At 38.7% G+C, this 23,547-nt stretch overlaps 1 protein-coding gene across 2 annotated transcripts in view; it reads left to right on the top strand.

Annotated features, from left to right (window-relative positions):
• CTNNA2 (catenin alpha 2) overlaps positions 1 to 23,547 on the top strand; it is a 760,050-nt gene that overhangs the window by 150,768 nt on the left and 585,735 nt on the right. For both annotated transcript variants that reach the window (XM_034772967.1, XM_034772968.1), the window contains exon 3: positions 18,925 to 19,120. In XM_034772967.1, the coding sequence (XP_034628858.1) occupies positions 18,925 to 19,120 (196 nt within the window). The remainder of the gene's footprint in view (positions 1 to 18,924; positions 19,121 to 23,547) is intronic.

The following is a 23,547-nucleotide window of genomic DNA, read 5'->3' as shown; positions in this document are numbered from 1 at the left end:
TTCTTGTTCTATCCTTAGAGGCTAAGGTGAACAAGTTTTCTCCCTCCTCCTTATGACACCCTTTTAGATACCTGAAAACTGCTATCATGTCCCCTCTCAGTCTTCTCTTTTCCAAACTAAACAAACCCAATTCTTTCAGCCTTCCTTCAGAGGTCATGTTCTCAAGACCTTTAATCATTCTTGTTGCTCTTCTCTGGACCCATGCTAACATGGCTTCCTTTATGACATCCCACCACTTCTTTGGCCTTTCTTTTTCCTTCAGTCTTGATCTGTTGGACTGTTTTTACCACATAGTTGTTAGGACTGCACTTTACATAACCAAACCATCTGAGCTTGCACCCCCTCATTTTTTCGTGTATGGGTATTACTTTGAGCATGTCTCTAATAAACACGTACCTCATGTGGTGTTTCTTGCTTACACCACTCATCCTCATTTGCTTATGTTTCTTCTTGGCTGCTCAGTACTCAGTGCTGGATAGACCACATACAGATTTTTCCTTTTTAATCTTACTGGTATCTTCCTATCACACAGTTAACATCTTATCTTTCTCCATTTGAACCAACCATTTATTATCCTAGCTCTAATTTTGTCCTCTATTTTCCCATATCCTTGAACCCAGATACTTTAAACTTTATGTTTTTGGTGTTATCTTCCCATTTAGTTTCAAGGATAACTCTTCAGTATTCACATTATTGAAATTATATACGAAATTCTTTGCTTTTTCTCTGCTTATTTTGAACCCATTCCTCTCCAACACATCTCTCCATTTACCAGGATCCTCTTCTAGACTTTCTCCTCACTGCGTAGTACATGCACCAAGGTGCCTCCTTCTGTATGTTCCATGTGAGGGTATCCAGGATGACAATAAACATGAGAGGATTCAATGTTGATCCCTGATGTACTCAATGATTTTAAAAGTAAATTAGAAAAGAATATTTTAACGATTTTTATCATGTCATACTATGACATGACTTCACGTCTTACTGACATTTCATGCAATATCGAAAAATATTAAATATAAAAATGAAAAATAAAATAAATGTTGAAATAAAAATGTTTTGAAATGAAAATTTGAATTTTTTTCAAAATTTCTATTTTGTGTGAAATTTAAAAAATATTTGTTTTTGTTCCAAGTCAGAATGAAAACAAATTCTGAAATATCTATATTTCCTTGAAATGGAAATTCCGAGTTTCAATTATCTCTAGTAATAGACAGAAATTAATTTTAGTATTTGTATCAAATCAAGTCAATGATGTCACTCCCTAAGTGTATAAGGAACTGAGAAGCCCTTAATCACCATATCCAAGGTTAAAAGGGTGATATCCAGAAGGTATTCCCTCATACAGAAGGAAGGGAAAAGGATGACCTGGGTCAACACCCAAACCTTTTAGGTCAAAGTCTGGGCGGAGAATCCCCGACGTCCTGTTTTATTGAGAAAATGAGAGAGACACATGTAGGTATAATTAAGCCATGCTTCAGGTAATATGTCTATAACTTGTAATACAAAAGTTTAATACAGGCCTAGTGGAGCTTTTTGTACTATGCAACCAGATGTGTTTAGGTACAAATGTCTTTCAGTTTCTGATGTTTCTAGTTTTGGTATTCTGCCAGTAAACTCAGTTTTTATTGCATTGAGAGATTGTGAAGTTGAGGTTAACCATTATGAGCTGTCTTGTAGAGAAGGAAACTAAACTCTATTCTCAGAGGAGGCTGAGTGAGCAGAGATGGTAATGGTCTGAGCACAGAGTCACAGTTGAAAAGGGTTGTCATTCCTCTCCTGGGGCGGTGCTACTCAGAAGCTGACCAAGGACATAGTGGGCACATGCATAGGCAAAACGACTTGAGGGTACTAGGTTTAGCTATAGAGAGTAGTGTGGTAAAAATAATTTTATGAAGTATTAAACAATAATAAATTACATAAAGAAATTGAGGAACTTTGGGGAATATTTTTCCTTCACACAAATCAAAGAAAATATCTTTAGAAGGTGCCTCTAGGGAAACAAATCCCTTTCCTGTAATGGTATCCTAGTTCTGTTGTTGTAGTCCACGTAAAATTAGTATACGATGCAATATAGATTCATAGATTTCTAAAGCCAGATTTTATGATCTATTCTGACCTCTTGCAAAACAGGCCAAAGAACCTCACTTAGTAATTTCAGCATCAAGTCCGTGTACTGCAGTGTTGCTGTCAAGTCATATATTTGTTATGTTGATAAGAACACCCATTATATGTGCCTTCATTGCTTGTGGCTGAGTGAATTGAAGCAACTCCATCTCACTTTCTATCTCACAGAAAAATCTGCACTCCTGATTTGACGGTTGCTGCTCTGTCCTGGACAAGGGGACAAGGAACAGGGAGGCTTAGGTAGGGGGTGGAGTTCTGGGGGCAGTTAGGAGCAGGGGTCCCAGGAAGGGTCAGTCAGGGGACAAGGAGCAGGGGGGGTTGAGAGTTCTGAGGGGGGCAGTCAGGTGGTGGGAAGTGGGAGGGAGTGGATGGGGGGGCAGGGTGAGGGTGGGGCTAGAGCGGGGCTCCCCCCCCAGTGTCCTCTTTTTTGATTGTGGAAATATGGTAACCCTAGCTACTCTTGAGGAAGATCAGATCAGCAGCAGGCATGCAGGGTTTTTGTTTGTTTGTTTTTTATTTTTCATTATTTTTTTTTTTGTTCCAACAATTTGTCTCACCTTGGTGAAAAGCCAATCGGGAGACATACTTATTTCTAGTTTGCTGGGTTATTTGATTTATTGCGCACCATCTCCTCCTTATTCCTCCAGGCACTCCTAGGACATAAAATCATGAAACTTAGTATTGGCAAAGACCTGTTAGAGCATCCAGTCTATTCCTCTGCCACAACAGGATTACACCCTAACTGTATGGTTTACCTGTGATGGCCAGCAGCAGTACCCCTCAGCATATATTTGTGTATATATGCATCTGGATGCTGAGGAGTGCTGCTGCTGCTGGCTGGTCACAGGTATGCTACCTAGGTATAAGAGTGTATTGAGGCTCATTTTAGGGGATATGATCAGACTTCAAACCTAGTAAATTTAAAAAAATGTCCTGAGTCCCCATAACAATGTTTGCAATTGTATAATTACATGTATTGTTTTGAAAAAAATTTCTTTTCCCTGTTGCTGTGTAAAAGACCCATACAAACCAGAGGGGGTGGACGGTGGACTGAGGGACTGATTTATATGGGAAATCATCTTAATTCTGGGTAGAGAGAGACACACTACACCCCACCTTCTTAAAGTCACAATTTTTGACCTTTAAGTAGGTGGAGTGGATTTCACCAGTGCTGTCAAGTGCACCATGTAAACATGCTGAAAAACAAAATAGAGGAACTATTTTTTTCCCTAATCTCTTTTGATTGATAGTACCCTTAGGTGTTACACACACAACAAAAGTGTCCCTCGACTATTTGGAAAGTGCTTAAGATCCTTGGATAAAATGCATTATTGTTATTTTATTTTATTATTATATTGCATATGATTTATATTAAGTTTGGATTTAAATACAGCTGCAGAACTGCGCTGGAAGCCGTGTTCTTGTATCTGAATTCAAACTTTGTTTAGTAAAAATATTTTTTTAAAAATCACTGATAAGTTTTTATCAAGTATTTTTAATATCTATATTTATAATGATCCATGAATCCCTTAAAGTTCTCTTGTGCCAGCTGCTACGCTACAAGAGATACAGATGTTAATTCCATTGTTAGCCATTTTTAGCTGATTGCCAAATCAGCTGATATTTCACACGGGAAATATGACTTCTGAAGCAAAAGAATGAATACTGGATGCATTATTGTATAGAACTGTTTTGATTCAAATCCTTGTTTTTTCATATTGGATGATTAAAAGGGTGTTTATGGAATAGCAGAAGTTAGAAATGGGTATAGGATCTGGTCCAGTCTTCTGACGAGCCTAGGCTTATTGTTTTCAGTATATTGTCTAGTGCTTTATTTGGTCTGATTTTAGTTACATTTATGTAGGTCAAGTATATAAAACAATGCCCTAACAGCCTACTTCTCTCCCATAGCCAAAGGTTTCTGAATTTAAACAGGTTTGTTGTAATCAAATTTCATCTTTTTATTGGAACCGTGTTTTTCTGTCTCTGTTATTTTCCTCAATATTCAGTCTAAATTGATTGCCCTAACTTTTCCTTATTCTTCATTCGTTTATTACAAAACTGCCTAGATAATTTTGACCTTGAGTATTGATTTTTTGTATTCACATTCAGTATGTTAACATTTTTCGAACCTGACTGGCTTGCAAAAATTTAGATAATAAAAACATTCTCCTGGATTCTAATTTATTTAATCTGGTTTAGAGGATTAGTTACTTAAATTAGGGAATTTTTATCTGCTGGTGTTTATCTGAAGGAGTTAGATGCAACACAGATTGACTTATTTCCTACTTATTTGTGAAGTGGATTATTTCCCTCCCCTTCAATGTCAATTTAAACGCTTTGAATGATTTGTCTTGGATTTGTAATGGTGCATAGAAGAATTGTGAGTTGACTATTTATGGTTATTTGATTGCTGACTGGCATCCTAGTTTAGGATCTCCACTTAAGGATTATTTAAATCCTCTTATGTTATTTCAGTTAATACAAAGTCTTAATCATTGGAACAAAAATAAAGATAATGTAATGTTAAAGCTTCTCTTTTAGATGTGATATCTTTAATCTAACAAATGTACATTATTTTTCCAAGTATGAATGACCCTAGCTTTATTTATTTTTTGGGAAAAATCATAGGACCCCGGTAGAAGCAATGGTGTCATGTCTTTTTCAACAGGAATTTTGCATATGTTGGCATTAAATAGATCTTCCAAGAATTAAGTCTGCTCTTACACTTTTAAATGTAATAGGTTTTTAAAACTAAAAAAGCAAAATATTTCTTGATCTCAGATAAGGCAATACTTTGTAAGTGGCATTCAAGGTATGAGGTGTGGCTAGCCACACATACCACTCAAACCCTTTGTTACATCCCAAAGATATACACACCCCAGATATTTCACAGTTTAGCATATCCCCCTGTTACTATAGTATAGGATGCCCTCCTGTGGTCAAATGAAATAACTTCCTACCATGACCCAGACTGGCATAATTTGGGTTTAGTCTCTTTCTATACAAAATAATGGAGAAAAATAAAGTTCTATCGCTTAATGGAAAATAGTTTTCCTGTAAAGAAAAGTACTGGTAAATAAATGGGATTTTGATACACAACCCACAAAAGTTAAATTATTTAGTTCTCGGGGATCAGTATAAAAAAATTAAAATGTGTCCCTTCCCCCCCCACCAGTCAACCTTTGTATTTTGTTTGTCTTCTAGATTTTGAGGTCTTTTGGTGCATGTACTTGGATCTCCCTGTATATTTGTACAACAGCTAACATAGTGTGACCCTGATTCTGGTTGACTGAATTTCCTTTGATAAATTCAAATGTGATGTAAGAAAACGGAGGCGTATTTATTGGTATTACATGTCATTGGGAAATCAGTAATCCATAGGCACAATTCTAGAAACTGGGCCAATGGCACTGTCACCTACAGACCCAGTAAAAGTTTTCTAACAAGATGTTTTCTAACTTTTTCTTACTCATACATGCCTCTTGGTATCTTCAGCAGTTCTTACTAGTCTTTCATGAGTAAATAACAGCCCAAACTCACATTTTAGTACTAAACATAAATTTGACTGCACAAAATGGCATAACCTAGATAGAACCAATGTCGATTTCTTATAGATGCTCTCTTGCCAGTCAGGTGGTACTAGATTAACAATGTTTATTTAAAATTTAATTTAATTTAATTTATTTAAAATGTGTTTGTAGAAGATATTTAGGATTGTAGAAAGTCGCTGTCTGTTTTGGAAGAAGCTGATAATGGAGAAAAGATGAGAATGCATGAGAAACATTTATGGAGTTTGATTTAAGTATGTCCCTCTGTCAATTTTTTTATATTTAATGTTTATTGAGCTGAAAAGGATTAAAATCTAGCCAGTGTTTTGAGCGGAGTGTGGGAGACTCAGTCAATAAAATAATATAAAAATAATGAAACGATGAATGTATATTTTATACTGCTTTCTGTATAAATGCTATTTTATTGGAAAAGGCAGGTCTTTTTAAGAAGTGTTTGTTGGAAATTGGAGGAAATATGAATTAGGAAGATGATGAGGAAAAAAAAGTTTTTAGAAATTTTCTAAATTCTGCTTGCATAAAAACCACTGAACAGACTTTTAAATAGGACAACTAAGCAATCAATTTTGTTCAAATCTGCCTTCACTGAGAGTTAAATGGCAAACCGGAAGTGACTATAGATTGCTTAATTAGCTTCAATTAAACACCTGTCTAAGTCTTTCTCATTTGAGAAAAGCTATATTTATCAAAATTACTAACAAGGTGCTAAAAATATAATATCTATATGTGTGTGCTTGTATATCTGTAGTCTGATTTAGTAAGCTAAAGGACAGTTTTTGAATTCCTAAATCATAGCACAGAAGATTCATTATTTAAAAGTGAATGTGTGTGTTTGACAAGTGTCCATGTTGCATCAAGGCACCAGCACAAATGTCACAAATTGACAGTCTTGTCAGACTGAGCAGAGAGTTTATATGGGCCATGACTAAGGCTCCGTGTCTGTCACGGATTCCGTGACTTTCCACGACATCTGTGACTTCTGCAGCGGCCAGTTTGGCTGACCCTAGGGCCGCCCAAGCAGCTGGTCCCAGGGACAGCCACGCCCCAGGAGCCAGCTGCGCAGGTGCTACTGGAGCGGCCCCAGGGCCAGAAGCACCGGCCGCTGTGTGGGTAGCCCCAGGCAGCAGTCCTGGGGGCAGCAGGAGCAGTCACAGCTCAAAGGCCCCCGACAGTGGTCCCGGGGGCTGCGGGAGCAGCGGCGGGTTGGTGGCCCCGTTAGGATGACCAGACGTCCCGATAAATTCGGGACCGGCCCGATATTTAGGTGTTTGTCCCACGTCCCGACCAATCTGTCCCGATATTTCGCTCCGCCGGCAACACTCGGCTTTTTTTTTGCTCCGCCGGCGGACCCCTCCTCCCCATGTGTTTCGATATTTTCTTCCTCTCATCTGGTCACCCTAAGCCCTGAGGACAGCCAGAGCAACTGTTCTGTGGCCTCTGGCAGCTCATGTCACTGCCTTTGCCGCGCCCCAGCAGCAGTCCCCTGCACCCACACAGAGCAGCACCTCCCCCCCCCCAGCTAAGATTTAGTTAGGGGTATATAATACAAGTCATGGACAGGTCACAGGCTGTGAATTTTTGTTTGTTGCACATGACCTGTCCATGACTTTTACTAAAAATACCTATAACTAAATGGTAGCCTTAACCATAACCACAGAGCAACCATCTTACCCTTGAAGGGACTTTCCCTGGATCAAGACTGAGGCATGTTGGCCTTGCAGAGTGCGGAAGCTTACACTACATGGACATGTTAGCTGGATAAATGGAGAACTTGATGGATATCAGTCAGGTAGCTTTCATGAACAATACATTGACACAGACTTTTCTAAGTAAAAAAAAATAGGTTGTTACTGATTATAAAATAATCAAAAACACAGATATTTACCACAGGAGAGATACCTGGTATGTTCAGAGAATCTTACAGGTGATAGCGTAGAATGAATTACATATATTTGTGACGTAATTTGGCAGGAAAAAAGAAACAATACAATTTGTGGTAAGGAAAGTGCAAATTTATTTAAAGTGACAAAGAGAATGTGACTGGGAATATTGGCATGAAATTGAAGTATGTTATGATCAGAAAAGTAGTTATGTAAAAACACAACGTCTTACTCAACAGAACTTCTATCTGTATGTGTTCAGAATCATATTGGCTTAAGTTAGAAATAAAAAATAAATTTATATTTTTTCTATTTGTACTACAGGGCCTGCAAAGCTATGGGAGAGTATGTTACATGTTTTTTTTTTTTAGTCTTGCACATGAACAGAATGCACATACCAGCTGTCAAATGCTTTTACCTTCTCCTCACATCTAATGCTTCTCAGTTGGGTAAGGGTTATTATGGACTACTGGTAATGAACACAGAAAGAGCACAGCTTGACTTCCAGATCCTAGAGTGAGTTTACAGTATGCAGAGCTGGACGTTTATAAAACAAGCAAACAAAACCACACATTACTTATAAACTTAGCAAAATTAATGTGTAAGTCATTGAGAACCAAGAAATCTAGAATCACTCTTCAGTATATATCTGATCTTGAGAACAGGAAACTTTAGACTGTGAAGTAGTCAACAAAGTTAAATGGAGGGATCCCATCACATAGGACAATTAAATCCAGACCAGACAAAACACTAGAAAATATAGAGTAGGGAATGATCTTGCACTTGTCAGTTGATAGATTCTTAACAGAACTTTTCCATCTCTTATTTTAAGAGGTTTTTACCCAGTTTCAAACTGTGGTAGATGCATGTGAAAGGAAAGAAATGTTGGTTAGAGAGGTGGGAGGATCACTGGGCTATGTTTAAAAAAACATTCGATGGGCATTTTTAAGATTTTGAATTGGTTTTGTGTTAGGACCCAATCCTGAAAGGTTGGCGCTGCAGGTGCTTAGCACCTTTGAATATAAGACTATATAAGGTGCTAAGGTGGTCACCCAAAATTTGAAGCAACCACAGTTACCAGTCACTTCTGAAATATAGTTGGTCTGTTTTTAAAAATACATTGTTAAAGAATCATAATATCCAAATTACTGTCCCTTGTAACTTTATTCTTGCAAAAGGATTTCATTTAATAAAGTATTGGAAACATATAATTACAAACACGTTTTTCCTCTTTGATGACACAGAACCATGAGCATTCTGAAAAAAACAATGCTTAGAATGATACCATTAGTATAATCAGTCAGGCAATAAGTGCATTCAGGTGGAAGGCTGCCATTATATCTAGAAGGAGAAAAAAAGGCCTTATTCTAAAATGTCAGGGCTGCCTTTATTCAGGTCATTGACTGTTTCTAGCAGATTGATGACATATTAGTATTTTGAGAAGAGAAGAATAACATACAACCATTTACATTTAGAGTTCAAGAAATGCCACTGTCTGGAACAAGAAACGTTTACTTGGATATTAGGGGGTAAATGGCAAAACATTTTGCCCAATACTAATAACCTTTCAGAAATGCTATTTTAAATTAATATTTTTACCTCTGGCAACTGGAATTTTATGTTTATAATATGCATTATAGATGTGTATAGAATAAATTCAATGAAATAAACATGTTTTACAAGTCTTACCTTAATTTTTTACCAGTTTTTTAATCCAGTAAAAGTCTTAATTTATCGGGCTAGAGTTCATTGGACCGTTTATGTTGATTTCAGTAAATCCTGGTGCACTGGGGAAGTTCCAGAAAACTGGCAGAAGGCTAATGTTGTGCCGATTTTTAAAATGGGTAAATGGGATGATCCAGTAATTATAGGCCTGTCAGCCTGACATCGATCCCAGGCAAGGTAATGGAGTGGCTAATATGAGACTTAATTAATAAAGAATTAAAGATGGGTAATATAATTTATGCCAATCAGCATTTGTTTATGGCAAGTAGATTCTGTCAAACTAACATGACATCTTTTTTTGATGAGATTACAAATTTGGTTGATTAAGGTAGTAGTGTTGACGAAATAAATTAGACTTCTGTAAGGTGTTTGCCTTGGTACCACTCAACATTTTGATTAAAAAAAACCCTAGAACGATGTAAAATTAACATGGCACACATTAAATGGATTAAAACCTGGCTAATGGATAGGTATGAGAATGTAATTATAAATAAGGAATTGTCATCAAGAGGGTGTGTTTCCAGTGGTGTCCCTCAGAGACCCATTCTTGGCCCTGTGGTCTTTAATGTTTTATCAATGACTTGGAAGAAAACATAGAATCATCACTGATAAAGTTTGTAGATAACACAACACTGGTCTTAGGTTGCATGACTCAAAACACATGGCTATTTAGAGATAATCTATTTGGAGTTACTGGTGGTTTATTCAGGCAGTCAGTTTACAACAGGATGCCACCAAGCATGAGCTCTACACTATCTATTCAACTTTAAGGTGTTTGCAAGGGAAGGTGGCGCCAGCTTGTCCAATAGTGCCATATGAATTATCTATCAGCCAGAGTCTGCAGCATCAGTGGGAAGATCATTTTAAGATGTTCCTCAATTGTCTGTTGCAATAATGTCATTGATAGAGCTCTGTAACACAATGGACAGCTGCATTTGAGTCAATGGCAGATACACAGCACAGCTTCCTATCGCCACAAATGTTTGGCAAGGCCGTGGTCTCTCACTATCATTCAGTATCAGCATAAATTGGTTGATGGATAAGCCTGAGGAGTCAACTGTAAGTGGCATTGAGGTGAATACACTCCTGCTTCAAGATCTTGACTACGTCAGTGACTTTGTCTTGTTGGCTCAGTTTGATGATTTGATGCAGCTGATGGTTGATCTGGTCTGGCCCAAAGCAGTATGCATTGATCCAGATAAAACTAAGCTCTGGTCATTACCATAAAATAGCTCCCAGCTCAGTATTAGCCTGTCTGGAAGGGACATTGAGCAGGTGGCAAATACTTGGGAGGCATCACAGAGAGTGCTCGAGGATGTTCAAAAGATTTGGACAGTCATCTAGCAGCAGCTGCTGCCATGTTTTAGGCCCTTCCTCGGTCTCTGTAGGGATCTCATGACATCAAGATTGTGCCTACTTAAGCCAGCGACAGGAACAGGAAGCTGTCCAAACAACTGAGCTCCACCCTCTTCTAGACTCTGTGCCTTGTGCTTCCTTGCTCCTGCTCCTACTCCCCTGGCTTGATTTCCTAGCATCCAAACCCGGTGTGACTCCTGGCATCTGATTCCTGGTTCTGATCTCCAGTTTGTTTCATGACTCTGACCTCCTGGTCTCCTGACCCAGCTTGACTCTTCTCTTGGGACCGCAGATTCTGGCTCTGATTACTAGGTCTGGCCACTTACTGCCCAGTCATGACAGCTGCTACAAAACTGTGGATCTGTGGAGTCACAGTTACACCAACTCTGTTGCATAGAAATAAAACACGGGTGCTGAGGAAGGCTGACGAACACCAGATTGACATTTTTGATTCTTGTTGTTTCCATCAGCTGCTCCATGTCAAGTGGCAGGACAAGATCCAAAGTGAGGATATTTTAAGCTGAAACCAACAACCACCTCGATCAGTACTGGCTTGGTTTTGGCAGTTTCCTTGGTATGGACATACTATAAGAATGAAAGATCCGCAAATTCGGAAACTTTTGTACCAAGGAACACTGCTGAATAGCTGTTGAATGTGTGTGTGTCAAAAGCTTCAGTGGTGTAACAGGATTGTCAGTGAGAGACATAAATTGAACATATAATCAGACTACCTTAAGCACCTTGCCAGAGATCAATCTGGGTAGTCCTTAATTTGCAAGAAGACCACGTCCCTTTGGGATTTTTCATGTTGATGCGGATGATGAGTTATTGGAAAAGTAGCCAACCTTGGGGGTGTGGGGGGTTATGTGTGTTCTGTTTTCCCTCTTTATTGTCATGTTCAGTAGAGTAAAAGAATGTATGAGATTGATCTCCGGCTGCAGTTAGGGTCCAAATCTCTCCTTTGTTCAAAGGTGAATGATGTTACTTTGTTTTCAGAATTATCAACTCTCTGCATAAAAACCTACTAGCAATGACTTGCCTTTGTTTTGATAATTGTCAGATGTTGCTAGTTCATGCCTTCCACGTTTGGAGCTATTGTCTGTCCATTGTTTAAAATTTGTAAGCCATTGTTTAAAAGTTAGCAGTCAGTGCAAGTCAATTGTTGGATAATCTGTGCCTCTAGCATGAAAATGGTTTGATAAATTTTGCCTAATCACAGGCAGGGTTCTCACACAACCCTGTTTGCCAGAGTTGCAAGGGACACCTGCCTGGCTCCCTGCCAGCTCTCAGGGACCCTTCCAAGAATCCATGGCTCCAGAGTGACACCACCATGCCAGGGCTTCCAGACTCCCTGCCATGGAGCTTGGGAGTCTGGTAACACTGCAGCTCTCAGAGCTTCTAGGCTCCATGCCAAACTGGAATGAAACCAAATTCTGAAATAGTGAAATTTATTGCAAACCAGAAATCTGTAGTTTTTGCCAGCGATACGGAAAAAGTCTCTTTTTACACATGTGAAGTACAAAAACCCCTCTCATTTATAAATGAAACTATGATCATGGTTTAAAGATCAGCATTTCATTGTAAAAGATGTATTGTTTGAGATGTCTTCGTTCACAATTCAGTAATGTAAAAAGATAGCAAAAGCCTGAGGCTGGAGTGGAAAGCAATCATTCCTAGTGTATGGTGCTCCTTTTTTGGACTGATAACAGCTCTGAGGGTTCTAAAAAAAAATTCATAGTGATGCCAGTTCATCATCCTCTGCAAAGCCTGCATTTATATTCTGATCTAGACGATTAATTTTTATCTCGATTATGGGTTCTCAATAGTTCTGAACAACATGTCAGTGGGTTGCAACCAGATTGCTTTTCTCATATTGCTAAACGAGGGAAGAGTCCCAGCTGGATGGGAGGAAGTCTCCAGTTCATGGCATGAGAAAGGGAGTCCTGGTATGGAAAAGGTTAAGAACCACTGGTAAAAGATTAATAGAATCCATGGCCAGAAGAGATCATTGTGAGCATCTAGTCTGACCTCCCATGAAACACAGGCCATAGAACTTCCTGAAAATAATTCCTAGAGCAGGTGAATATACATTTTTTGGAGACCTGTCTTTGTATACACGTATTGGACAGTGCAGAAAAATTCTGCCACTGACAACCAAATTGATATAAATAATGTATTTTCCTTATTCATTTTCATGTCTGCCTGTGATTTAGGAGCAGCTCTGAAACATGATGTATTATAATTTGTTTTATGTTAACAGTTTTTAAATCTTTTACATAGTTTTGTAGGCGTCAAAAAATTCTTCATCTAGGATATTAATATGCTTAGGGCAGCTTGAAACAAAAGAAGGCTTTTCTGCTGGTGCGACTCTTTGGGGCAGGGGAAAGAATCGCCTCTCTTCTACCTCTTTTGTTTTCCCCCTTAGTTGTAAAGCCAGTAGTGTATGAGTATAGAAAGACAAAGGCGTATCTTTAATTGAGGACATAATGTAAGGATGCGCATTCAGACTCCATGTTAGCAGATTATATAGGATAGCATAAAATGGATTGAAAAAAAGATGAGTGGAGGGCAGACAGCTAATGGGAGGGCGGGGGAAAGTGAGTGTGCGTGCATGTGTTTGCAGGCATATAATAATTGAAAGTCTATCAAAGAAAATAACTGGCTTCTAATGTGTTTCACTCCAGGCCACTTTAAATTACATAAAAGGGATATAGATGATGAAGAGATGAGCCACTAAAAAGGGAAACTGATATGAATGATGATTAATGTTGGGGCATCCTACGTCTTCAGACACGACCAGCGGACACACACAGGAACACACGGAGACTGGAGTCTTCGGTTATGGCTCGGTTTATTGTAGCAGAAGCTCAGCTACCCCCTGCAGAAGCATAGCTGTACCACCTGTTCACCTCCCCCACTTCCCAAGGAGTGAGCACTGGGATCCTTTTGCGTTTCCCCTTTATTGTAATCATCAGCCCTCCCGCTCCCCAGGCAGGCAGTTCTACTCTCTGTCTTGGCCCAATAATTGCCCTCTAATTTCCCTGCTTAAATCCTTGGCCTCTGTTTATGTTTACATCTGCTATGACCTTTAGTTACCACATAAGGAGCTGTTTTGAGCACTTGGGTGTCTTTAGTCAGTCAACACCTGCAAGCTTGTGGTTTGGGGGGGTTTCATGTGGATCTTTTGCCAGCAGTTTACCAGACAGATTTAATGTCAGATAGAGCCAGCCCCCCACAATTAACACCACATTTTTCAAACTGGTCATACTTGGCAGAGTCTCCCTGAAGCCATTTTGTTCTTTATTATATAGTTTCAACCAGTTTGCCTGGTACTGAAGTCAGGTTTACCAGCCTGTAACTGCTGGAGTCCTTTTAAAAATTGGCTTCATATTAGTTATCCTCCCGGCATTTGATATGGAAGCTGATTTAAATGATAGTTACAAACTACAGTTAGTAGTTTGGTAATTTCACATTTGAATTCCTTCAGAACTCTTGGGTGAATACCATCTGGTCCTGGTGACTTGTTACTGCTTAGTTTATCAATTTGTTCCAAAACCTCCTCTAATGACAGTTCCTCAGATTTGAAGACTGGCTAAGGTTTGGGAATCTCCCTCACCTCCTCAGCCGTGAAGATTGATGGAAAGAATTCATTTAGCTTCTCCACAAAGGCCTTATTGTCCTCAAGTGCTGCTTTAGCATTTTGATCATCCAATGGCCCCACTGGTTGTTTAGCAGGCTTCCTGCTTCTCATGTACTTGAACATTTTTTTGCTATTACTTTTTGAGTCTTTGGCTAGTTGTTCTTCAAATTCTTTTTTTGGTCTTCCTAATTATATTTTTTACAATCAATTTGCCAGAGTTTATGCTCCTTACTATTTTCCTCACTAGGTTTTAACTTCCACTTTTTAAATAATGCCTTTTTGTCTCTCACTGCTTCTTTTACTTTGTTGTTTAGCCACTTTGGCAGTTCTTTGGTTCTCTTATTATGTTTTTTAATTTGGGGTATACATTTAAGTTGAGCCTCAATTATGATATTTTTAAAAAGTTTCCATGCAGCTTGCAAGGATTTTACTTTTGGCACTGTACCTTTTAATTTCTGTTTAATTAATTTCCTTATTTTTGAGTAGTCCCCCTTTCTGAAATTAAATGCTACAATGTTGGGCTGCTGTGGTGTTTTTCCCGCAGCAGGGATGTTAAATTTAATTACATTAAGGTCACTATTAGCAAGCAGTCCAGCTATATTCACCTCTTCGACCAGATCCTGTGCTCCATTTAAGACTAAATCAAGAATTGTCTCTCCTCTTGTGGGTTCCAGGACTAGCTGCTCCAAGAAGCAGTCATTTAAAGTGTCAAACTTCATCTCTGCATCCCGTCCTGAGATGACGTGTACCCAGTCAATATGGGGATAGTTGAAATCCTCCATTATTATTGAGTTTATTTTTAGAGCCTCTCTAACCTCCCTGAGGATTTCACAGTCACGGTCACCAGGGCTTTGGAGTGGAGCGCGGAGTTGGAGCGCGGAGCAGCTCTGAAGCAGTGGAGCTGCAGGTTTTTGCCTGGAGCTGGAGCGGAGCCGGAGCACAACTCCAAAGCCCTGACTGTCACCACTGTGGCCAGGTGGTCGGTAATATATCCCTATTATTAGAGCATGTCATTACTATACAAAGAGATTCTATGGTACAGTTTGGGCCATTTAAGTTTTTTACTTCATTTAATTCTATGCTTTCTTTCACAAATAATCACAAATAGCCACTCCTCCACCAGCATGACCTGTTCTGTCCTTCTGATGTATTTTGTACTTGGCTTGGAAACCTGAAGCTTGTGGACCCAGAAGTTGAGCCATGGGTAAAGCTGGAGCTTCTGGGCTTACAGGTTCCCAGATCCATGACCAGGAGTCTGGAAGCCCTGATACATCTGGCTACTGTGTAGCTGGGGATCCTGGAAGACCCCAGCAGTCTGGAGAGGTGGCAGGTTTCCCATAGAAACCTCCCTTTGATTCACCAAAAGTTCATCGAACCCATGACGTTTCTGCAAAACATTTTGAGTTCTACAAATCTGCATTTTCTGATTAAACTGTTTTGTTGGAAAATTTATAACCCAGCTCTGTCCTCAATATCTTCACATATTAGCATGGCAATGGTTGGGGAAAATTTGAAATAAAAGTACCCAACATGTGTATTATTTCTGTGAAATTCTTTGATATCAGTTCTGTAAGGATGGGTGAATATTTTGAAAATTAATAATTTCCTTTGAAATAATTAATGCAAACGTATTATGCTATTTTATCCCTAATAAAGGACCATTTCCATTAAGGTTTAACAAAAATCAGTATATTGAATTTTTGTGGAGGTGATTTTGGTTACTTAATTTTGTTTAGTTGTTTCTTTATCATGGTAGAATGTGCAGAATGGTGCACTATACCAATCAACAAGATTAGGTTTGATATTTTTTTAATGGAATACTTAATGTTTTGGGGACAGGAAGAAGTTAAGCGTGTCCTCTGTCTCTGCCCATTCATAGTAGTTATGTAATTTTTCTACCAACAAAAAATTCTAAATGTTTCTACAGTAATTTATTTTTGAACCATTGGACTCCTTTGTCTTTGGCTGCCCCTGCTGCATCGTGTTAGTAATTCTTCTCTACGTAGAAACTTTCTGATGACATTCCTTTATTGTCCTGCTTCTCCTTAATTTATATTTTCTCCCTGTGAATGTATTATCTGAAGTACCCTGGCAGCAACAGACCTAATTCTTCTCTGAGTGTTACTCTATATGTGTTCCACTTCTGTGGTCATGTGCCCCATGCATTGGAGATCAGAATGCTTTAGCCAGCACTGTCAATTGGTCACACATGCTCTGTCGCATCCGGCCCCCATCAAGGGTATAATTGAGCTCAAATCCCAGCCTCATTTTCTTTGCCCTCAGTTTAACCATGCCAATTTCTGCAATATCCTTTTATTGAAAGTATAAGGTCAATTAGTTTCACTGACCCACTGCATTTGAAACCTGTTCTTACTAACCTTGTATGAGTAATTTATTGTGTTTCTTTGTTCATCTAGAATTAGGTTACAGAGATCTACCACCATGATATAAACAGTGAAACCAACTTTTAAAAGTATGGAAATTCAGAGTTGAAATTCTGCTTAAAATAAAAAGAAATAAACAAATAAACATGGGCTCTGAGTTCGCCAAACCTGTGTGTGGGTGTCCAGACTGCTAAGTGAGTTGGAGAACCTGTGCTCTAACTTGTACCCCAACTGGTATAGTAAGCCCAGGTCCAAAGCAGATACAGACCTGGGTACAAAGATTTTGCATGAGGATATTAGGGAGACGTTAGCGTTTAACACCCAGATAATAATCCATGTTAACTCTGCAGTACATACCCTTATGGTCACCCAAACAACCTTGTGTATCCTGATTAGAGCTATTTAAATCCACCTGCGATTGTGACTCAGCAGTAATTCCATTGCTTTTTCATTCAAGGTTTAAGCACCTGATAACCGAATACCTCAACAGAGGTGTCCAGCATGCTTATGCTAGTTCCTAAAGTATATTATCCTGTTACATACAACTTGAATGATTTGAATTTTGTGATGTAATGTGATTTCTTTGGGCAGGCGGAGTGGCAGAAAGGCACATTAGATACAGTGTGCAATGTTTTCTAAATCTCCAAAATTTCCAAAAAAATCTTACTCAAGTTATTCAACATGTTTGCAACAAATTCTAATTCTCAGTGTGACCTAATACTGAAAAAATGTGAAAGCATGAACGGTATTTTTAAGGTAAAATGTCTTCAGTGCAAAAATGGGACCATTACTACAGCATCAACTACTGTCCTACCTTAGTATGTGTACATTGAAGTAATAAAACTAATAATGCTTTTTAGCTTGCATAGTCTTTGCAGCAGGGGCTGCATCTGTGTCTGGAAAGTGGCCAAAATTTAGACACTACCACGATATAAGGAATACCATTTGTCATCCCAGAAAAGTGTTGCTTTTTTGACCGCTGCCAACTTTTGTGTCATCATATTTAATTGCTCGATTGTGGCATTACTTTAATACTGTTGCTTTCTGGACTTTGCTTCTTAACACTATCTCTTCAAATGTTTGAGTGTTACTAAAATTTGGCTCTCCCAACCTGGGCTGGATATGGATCAAGAAATAAGCAGAAAAAAAATCTCTGTCCCTTATTATCAGTATCATTTTCTGCACATTTCAAACTTGGGAGCCTCATATTAGGCACCTAAATCCATATTTAAGAAATTAAAATAAGTGGCCAGGTTTTAAATGTAAATGTATACACCTAGGAGTAAAGAATGTAGGCCATATTTACAAGCTGGAGGACTCTATCCTAAGAAGCAGTGACTCTGAAAAAGATTTGTGGGTTATGATGGCTAATCCACTGAACATGAGCTCTCAGTGCAACTCTGTGGCCAATAGGACTAATGTGATCCTTGGAGACATAAACAGGGGAATCTTGGTTAGGAGAAGAGAGGTTATTTTACCTCTGTATCTGGCACTGGTGCAACTGTGGTTAGAACATTATGTCCAGTTCTGGTGTCAATAGTTCAAGAACAATGTTGATAAATTGGTGAAGGTTCAAAGAAGAGCCATGAGAATGAGGAAAGGATTAGAAAACCTGCCTTATTATAATAGACTCCAAGAGTTCAATCTATTTAGCTTAACATAAATAAGGTTAAATGGGGACTTGATCACAGTCTATAAGTACATGGGGAGCAAATATTTGATAATGGGTGTTTCAGTCTAGCGGAGAAAGGTATCCAATGATCCCATATCTGGAAGCTGAAGCTAGGCAAATTCAGACTGGAAATTAGGCATATATTTTTAACAGGGTAATTAAACATTAGAGCAATTTTCCAAAGGTTTGTGGTGGATTCTCCATCAATGGCAACTTTTAAATCAAGTTTGGATTTTTTTTTTCTAAAAAGATCTGCTCTAGGAATGATGTGGGGCAAGTTCTCTGCCCTGTGTTCTACAGGAGGTCAGGTTAGATGATCCCAATGGTCTCTTCTAGCCTTGGAATTTATGAATTTAGGTGCTGAGCACTTTTAGCTCCCATGAAAGCCAGTCAAATCTGTGCATGTTTGGCATGTCTGAAGGTTGGGGTATTTTTATTGGGGAAAAAAAGACACATACAGATCACATGACCTTCCATATGGGACAGCTAATTTAATACTAATTAGGGCAACTAATTAAAGTGCTGTGCAAACTTTTTAAAAAACCTTTTTTTTTTTTTTCCCTCCCCAAAGGTGACAACCCTTGTTAACACAAGCAACAAAGGGCCATCTGGTAAAAAGAAAGGGCGATCTAAGAAAGCACATGTGTTGGCTGCTTCGGTAGAGCAAGCTACCCAAAACTTTTTGGAAAAAGGAGAACAGATTGCTAAAGAGAGCCATGACCTCAAGGAGGAATTGGTTGTTGCTGTAGAGGATGTACGCAAACAAGGTACGTACAGTGATTCTGTCCTAACTCTTAACTTATTATAATTGCTACATGAGAGAACATAGGGGGGAAATCAAATCAGTATATTAGAGGTCTGTATACTGATGCAAGAAGTATTGGGTATTAGCAGGAAAAACTAGAAATGCTAGTTAATAAGCACAACTATGACATAGTTGGCATCACAGAGGTTTGGTGGGATAATACCCATGTCTGGAATATTGGTACATACACAATAAAGATAAGGGATTTCAAGAAGGCAGACTTCAGCTAACTCAGGGAGTAGGTAGGTAAGATCCCATGGGAAGCAAGTCTAAGGGGGAAAACAGTTCTAGAGAGTTGGCACTTTTTCAAAGAGATATTAATAAGGGCACAAGAGCAAACTATCCCACTGTGTAAGAAAGATAGGAAGTATAGCAAGAGATCACACTGGTTTAACCAGGAGCTCTTCAATTATCTGAAACTCAAAAAAGAGTCTTACAAAAAGTAGAAACTAGGTCAAATTACAAAGGATGAATATAGACAAACACAAGTAAGTATCAACAAAATTGGAAAGACCAAGGCACAAAACAGGATTAAACTAGCTAGAGACATAAAAGGTAACAAGAAAATATTCTAGAAATACATTAGAAGCAAGAGGAAGACCAAGGACGGGGTTGGCCTGTTACTCAATGAAAAGGGGGTAAACAATAATAGAAAATATGGAAATGGCAGAAGTGTTAAAAGACTTTTTTGTTTCAGTTTTCACCAAAAAGGTTAGTAGCAATTGGACATATAACATAGTGAATGCCAGTAAAAAAGAAGGTAGGATCAGAGGCTAACATAGGGAAAGAACAAGTTAAAAATGACTTAGACAAGTTAGATGTCATCAGGACCTGATGAAATACATCCTAGAATACTCAAGGAGCTGATTGAGGAGATATCTGAGCCCTTAGCCCTGGTCTACGAAGTCAGCGTATCTTAGGTCGACTTATCTGGCAGTGAGGATGGCGGTGAGTCGACCGCTGCCGCTGCCCCATTGACTCCGCTTCCACCTCTTGCGAGCTGAAGTTCCGGAGTCGACGGGGAGCATGTTCGGGGATCGATTTATCTGATACGATAAATCGATCCCCAATAGATCGATCACTACCCACCAATCCTGCCCTTAGTGATTACCTTCCAAAAGTCGTGGAAGATGAGTGAGAGTCCAGAGGTCTGGAAGAGGGCAAAGATAGTTCCAATCTATAAAAAGGGAAATAAGGACAACCAGGGAATTACAGACCAGTCACCTTAACTTCAGTACCCAGAAAGGTAATGAACCAAATAATTAAACAATCAATTTGCAAACACCTAAAGGATAATAAGGTGATAAGTAACAGTCAGCATGGATTTGTCAAGAACAAATAATTTCAAAGCAATCTAATAGCTTTCTTTGACAGGGTACCAGGCTTTGTGGATGGGGGAAGCAGAAAATGTGATATATCTTCACTTTAGCTTCTGATACTGTCTCACATGACCTTCTCATAAATACACTAGGAAAATACAAGCTAGATGGAGATAATAGAAGGTGGGTGCGTAACTTTTTGGAACACCGTTCCCACACAGTAGTTATCAGTAGTTCACAGTCAAGCTGGAAGGGTATATCAAATGGGTTCTGCAGGGATCAGTTCTGGATCCAGTTCTGTTCAATATCTTCATCAATGATTTAGATAATGGCATAGAGAGTATACTTATAAAGTTTGCGGACGATACGAAGCTGGGAGGGGTTGTAAGTGCTTTGGAGGATAGGATTAAAATTCAAAATGATCTGGATAAACTGGAATAATGGTCTGAAGTAAATAGGATGAAATTCAATAAGCACAAATGCAAAGTACTGCACTTAGGAAAGAACAATCAGTTGCACACATACAAAATGGGAAATGGCTGTCATGGAAGGAGTACTGCGGAAAGAGATCTGGAGGTCATACTGGATGACAAGCTAAATATGAATCAACAGTGTAACGTTGTTGCCGGAAAAGTGAACATCATTCTGGGATAGATTAGCAGGAGTTGTAATCAAAACACAAGAAGCAATTCTTCCACTCTACTCCACGCTGATTAGGCCTCATCTGGAGTATTGTGTCCAGTTCTGGGTGTCACATTTCAAGAAAGATGTGAACAAATTGGAGAAAGTCCAGAGAAAAGCAACAAAAATAATTACAAGTCTAGAAAATATGACCTATGAGGGAAGATTGAAAAAAATGGGTTTGTTTAGTCTGGAGAAAGAGAATATTGAGGGAGGACAGGATTACAGTTTTCAAGTACATAAAAGGGAGGTGGTGGAATTTCTATCCTTAGCGGTTTTTAAGGCCTGACTTGACAAAGCCCTGGCTGGGATGATTTAGTTGGGGTTGGTCCTACTTTGAGCAGGGGGTTGGACTAGAATGACCTCCTGAAGTCTCTTCCAACCCTATTCTTCTATTATTCTATGATTCCATGAAAAGGTTGTTACAAGGAGGAGGGAGAAAAAAATGTTCTCCTTGGCCTCTGAGGATAGGACAGGAATCAATGGACTTAAATTGCAGCAAGGGTGGTTTGGGTTGGACATTAGGGAAAACTTCCTAACTGTGAGGGTAATTAAGCACTGGAATAAATTGCCTAGGGAGCTTGTGGGATCTCCGTCATTGAGAATTTTAAGAGCAGGTTAGACAAACGCCTGTCAGGGAAGGTCTAGATAATACTTATTTGTGCCCTGAGTGCAGGGGACTGGACTAGATGACCTCTCAAGGTCCCTTCCAGTCTTATAATTCTGTGATTGTTGGATTTCTTCCAAGAAAAATATGCCTCTAGCTTCCTGGATGATGATCATGTGATTAAAACTACTTATGTGGTGTACATTGCATGATATTTTCAATATTTGTACAAATAACTAATTGTTTATTCAGTAGTAGCATTTGTTTAGCTGAACATTACAGCTGGGTCAATAACTGATTTTTTTTTTTATTTACTGGTTATTCAGGGGGGGGAAATAGTTGAGATTAAACTGATACCAATAAATGCTTAAAAAGTTGATGAACTGGTTGAACAAAATATTTTGTTTGGCATGAAACATTTTGTTTCTGGACATTTTAAAGGGCTAGAGTCACAAAATGGGGAGGGGGAAGGCAGAGGTGGTGCCCACACCTCTTATAACATTTAGCCCAGTGATTAGGGCACTCACTGGGGATTTGAGGTGGAGCATTCTAATGAGTGGGATGTGAAGTATTCTGAGGCTAGTCTTTTTCAGTCTCTCCTGTTGAAGCTGTTCCTCTGTATAAAAAACTTTAATAGGCAAAGAGTGAGAACAATCGTGATTCCATAGGCTGGTGATTAGGGCACTTATCTGGTTGCTGGGACTGCCACATTCAAGTCCCTCTACTTTAATTACTATTTTGGATGCATGTTTTAACCACTGAATTTAAAAATATGAGGGAGGTGGCACCACCACTGATCCCATCCCCCCAGTGCATTATGTGAAGGCTGCCAAAGTCCTCCGGTGAATGTACTCTGAAAAATTTGGGTGTGGGGAGCGACAAAACTGTTTGGAGAATTTGGGTCAAATTCACAAATAGTTTTGCAAAGGCTGGAATTGATTTTTTCAGTGAATAAACTGAAAAATGTTCTCCAACTCTACTGAACATTCTATCTTAGGTAATTTACCACATCATCTCATCACTTTGCCTGAGCTCCACTGACTCAGGAAATAGGAAACTCAGAGATTGTTCAGTGTCCTAAATGACCAGTGCTGATGCAAAACCATGAGGCTGACTTTGCTTCAAGTTATTCTTTATATAACTGTGTAGAGGATGAGCTTTTTTCTGTAATGAAAATTACAGGGAAAATAGTTTGCAACCCTTTTAGGCTCTTAATAGTGGCCTAAAGAAAAAGTATGTATAGCATATATCTAATCAATATTTTGTGTGCTGAACAATTTAATAATGAACCAGCAAATAATGCAATGATGTAGAATGTTTTGGTTTTTAAATGTGTAACACAAAGATTAGCATAATCTTAAATCACAAAAATACAAGCAATATTAAAATGTGATCTTCACTATGTAGTTGGTGGTTAAATAGATGTTAAGGAGACCTTGCATATTTTATAGAATGGTAACTTCAGGATATACCAACAATATGCAAGCAACTCATCTAATAAGCATCTTTCACAGTAGCATGTGGGAAAGAAATTTAAGAAATTTCATTTTATAACCATTACAGTAGTTTGCATTGTTATTATAGGACACCTGCTTTCAAATAAATAATAACTACAATAAGGCTTTGGAAATTCAAAAGTAATCTTGTATCTCAGCTAAGAATTTTAAAGGTAAAATACATAGCAGGTGTGACAGTTGTGGCAATGTAATGCAATATCCTTGAAAAACCTTATTGAATTAAGTTTAAATATTTTTGGAGTCCATTGTATTAAATGCAGCGACT

This window comes from Trachemys scripta, chromosome 5, assembly GCF_013100865.1.
Source record: "Trachemys scripta elegans isolate TJP31775 chromosome 5, CAS_Tse_1.0, whole genome shotgun sequence".
Lineage (NCBI taxonomy): Eukaryota > Metazoa > Chordata > Testudines > Emydidae > Trachemys > Trachemys scripta.
The sequence above is the reverse complement of the archived record's forward strand: the minus strand, read 5'-3'. Positions and strand labels throughout refer to the sequence as shown.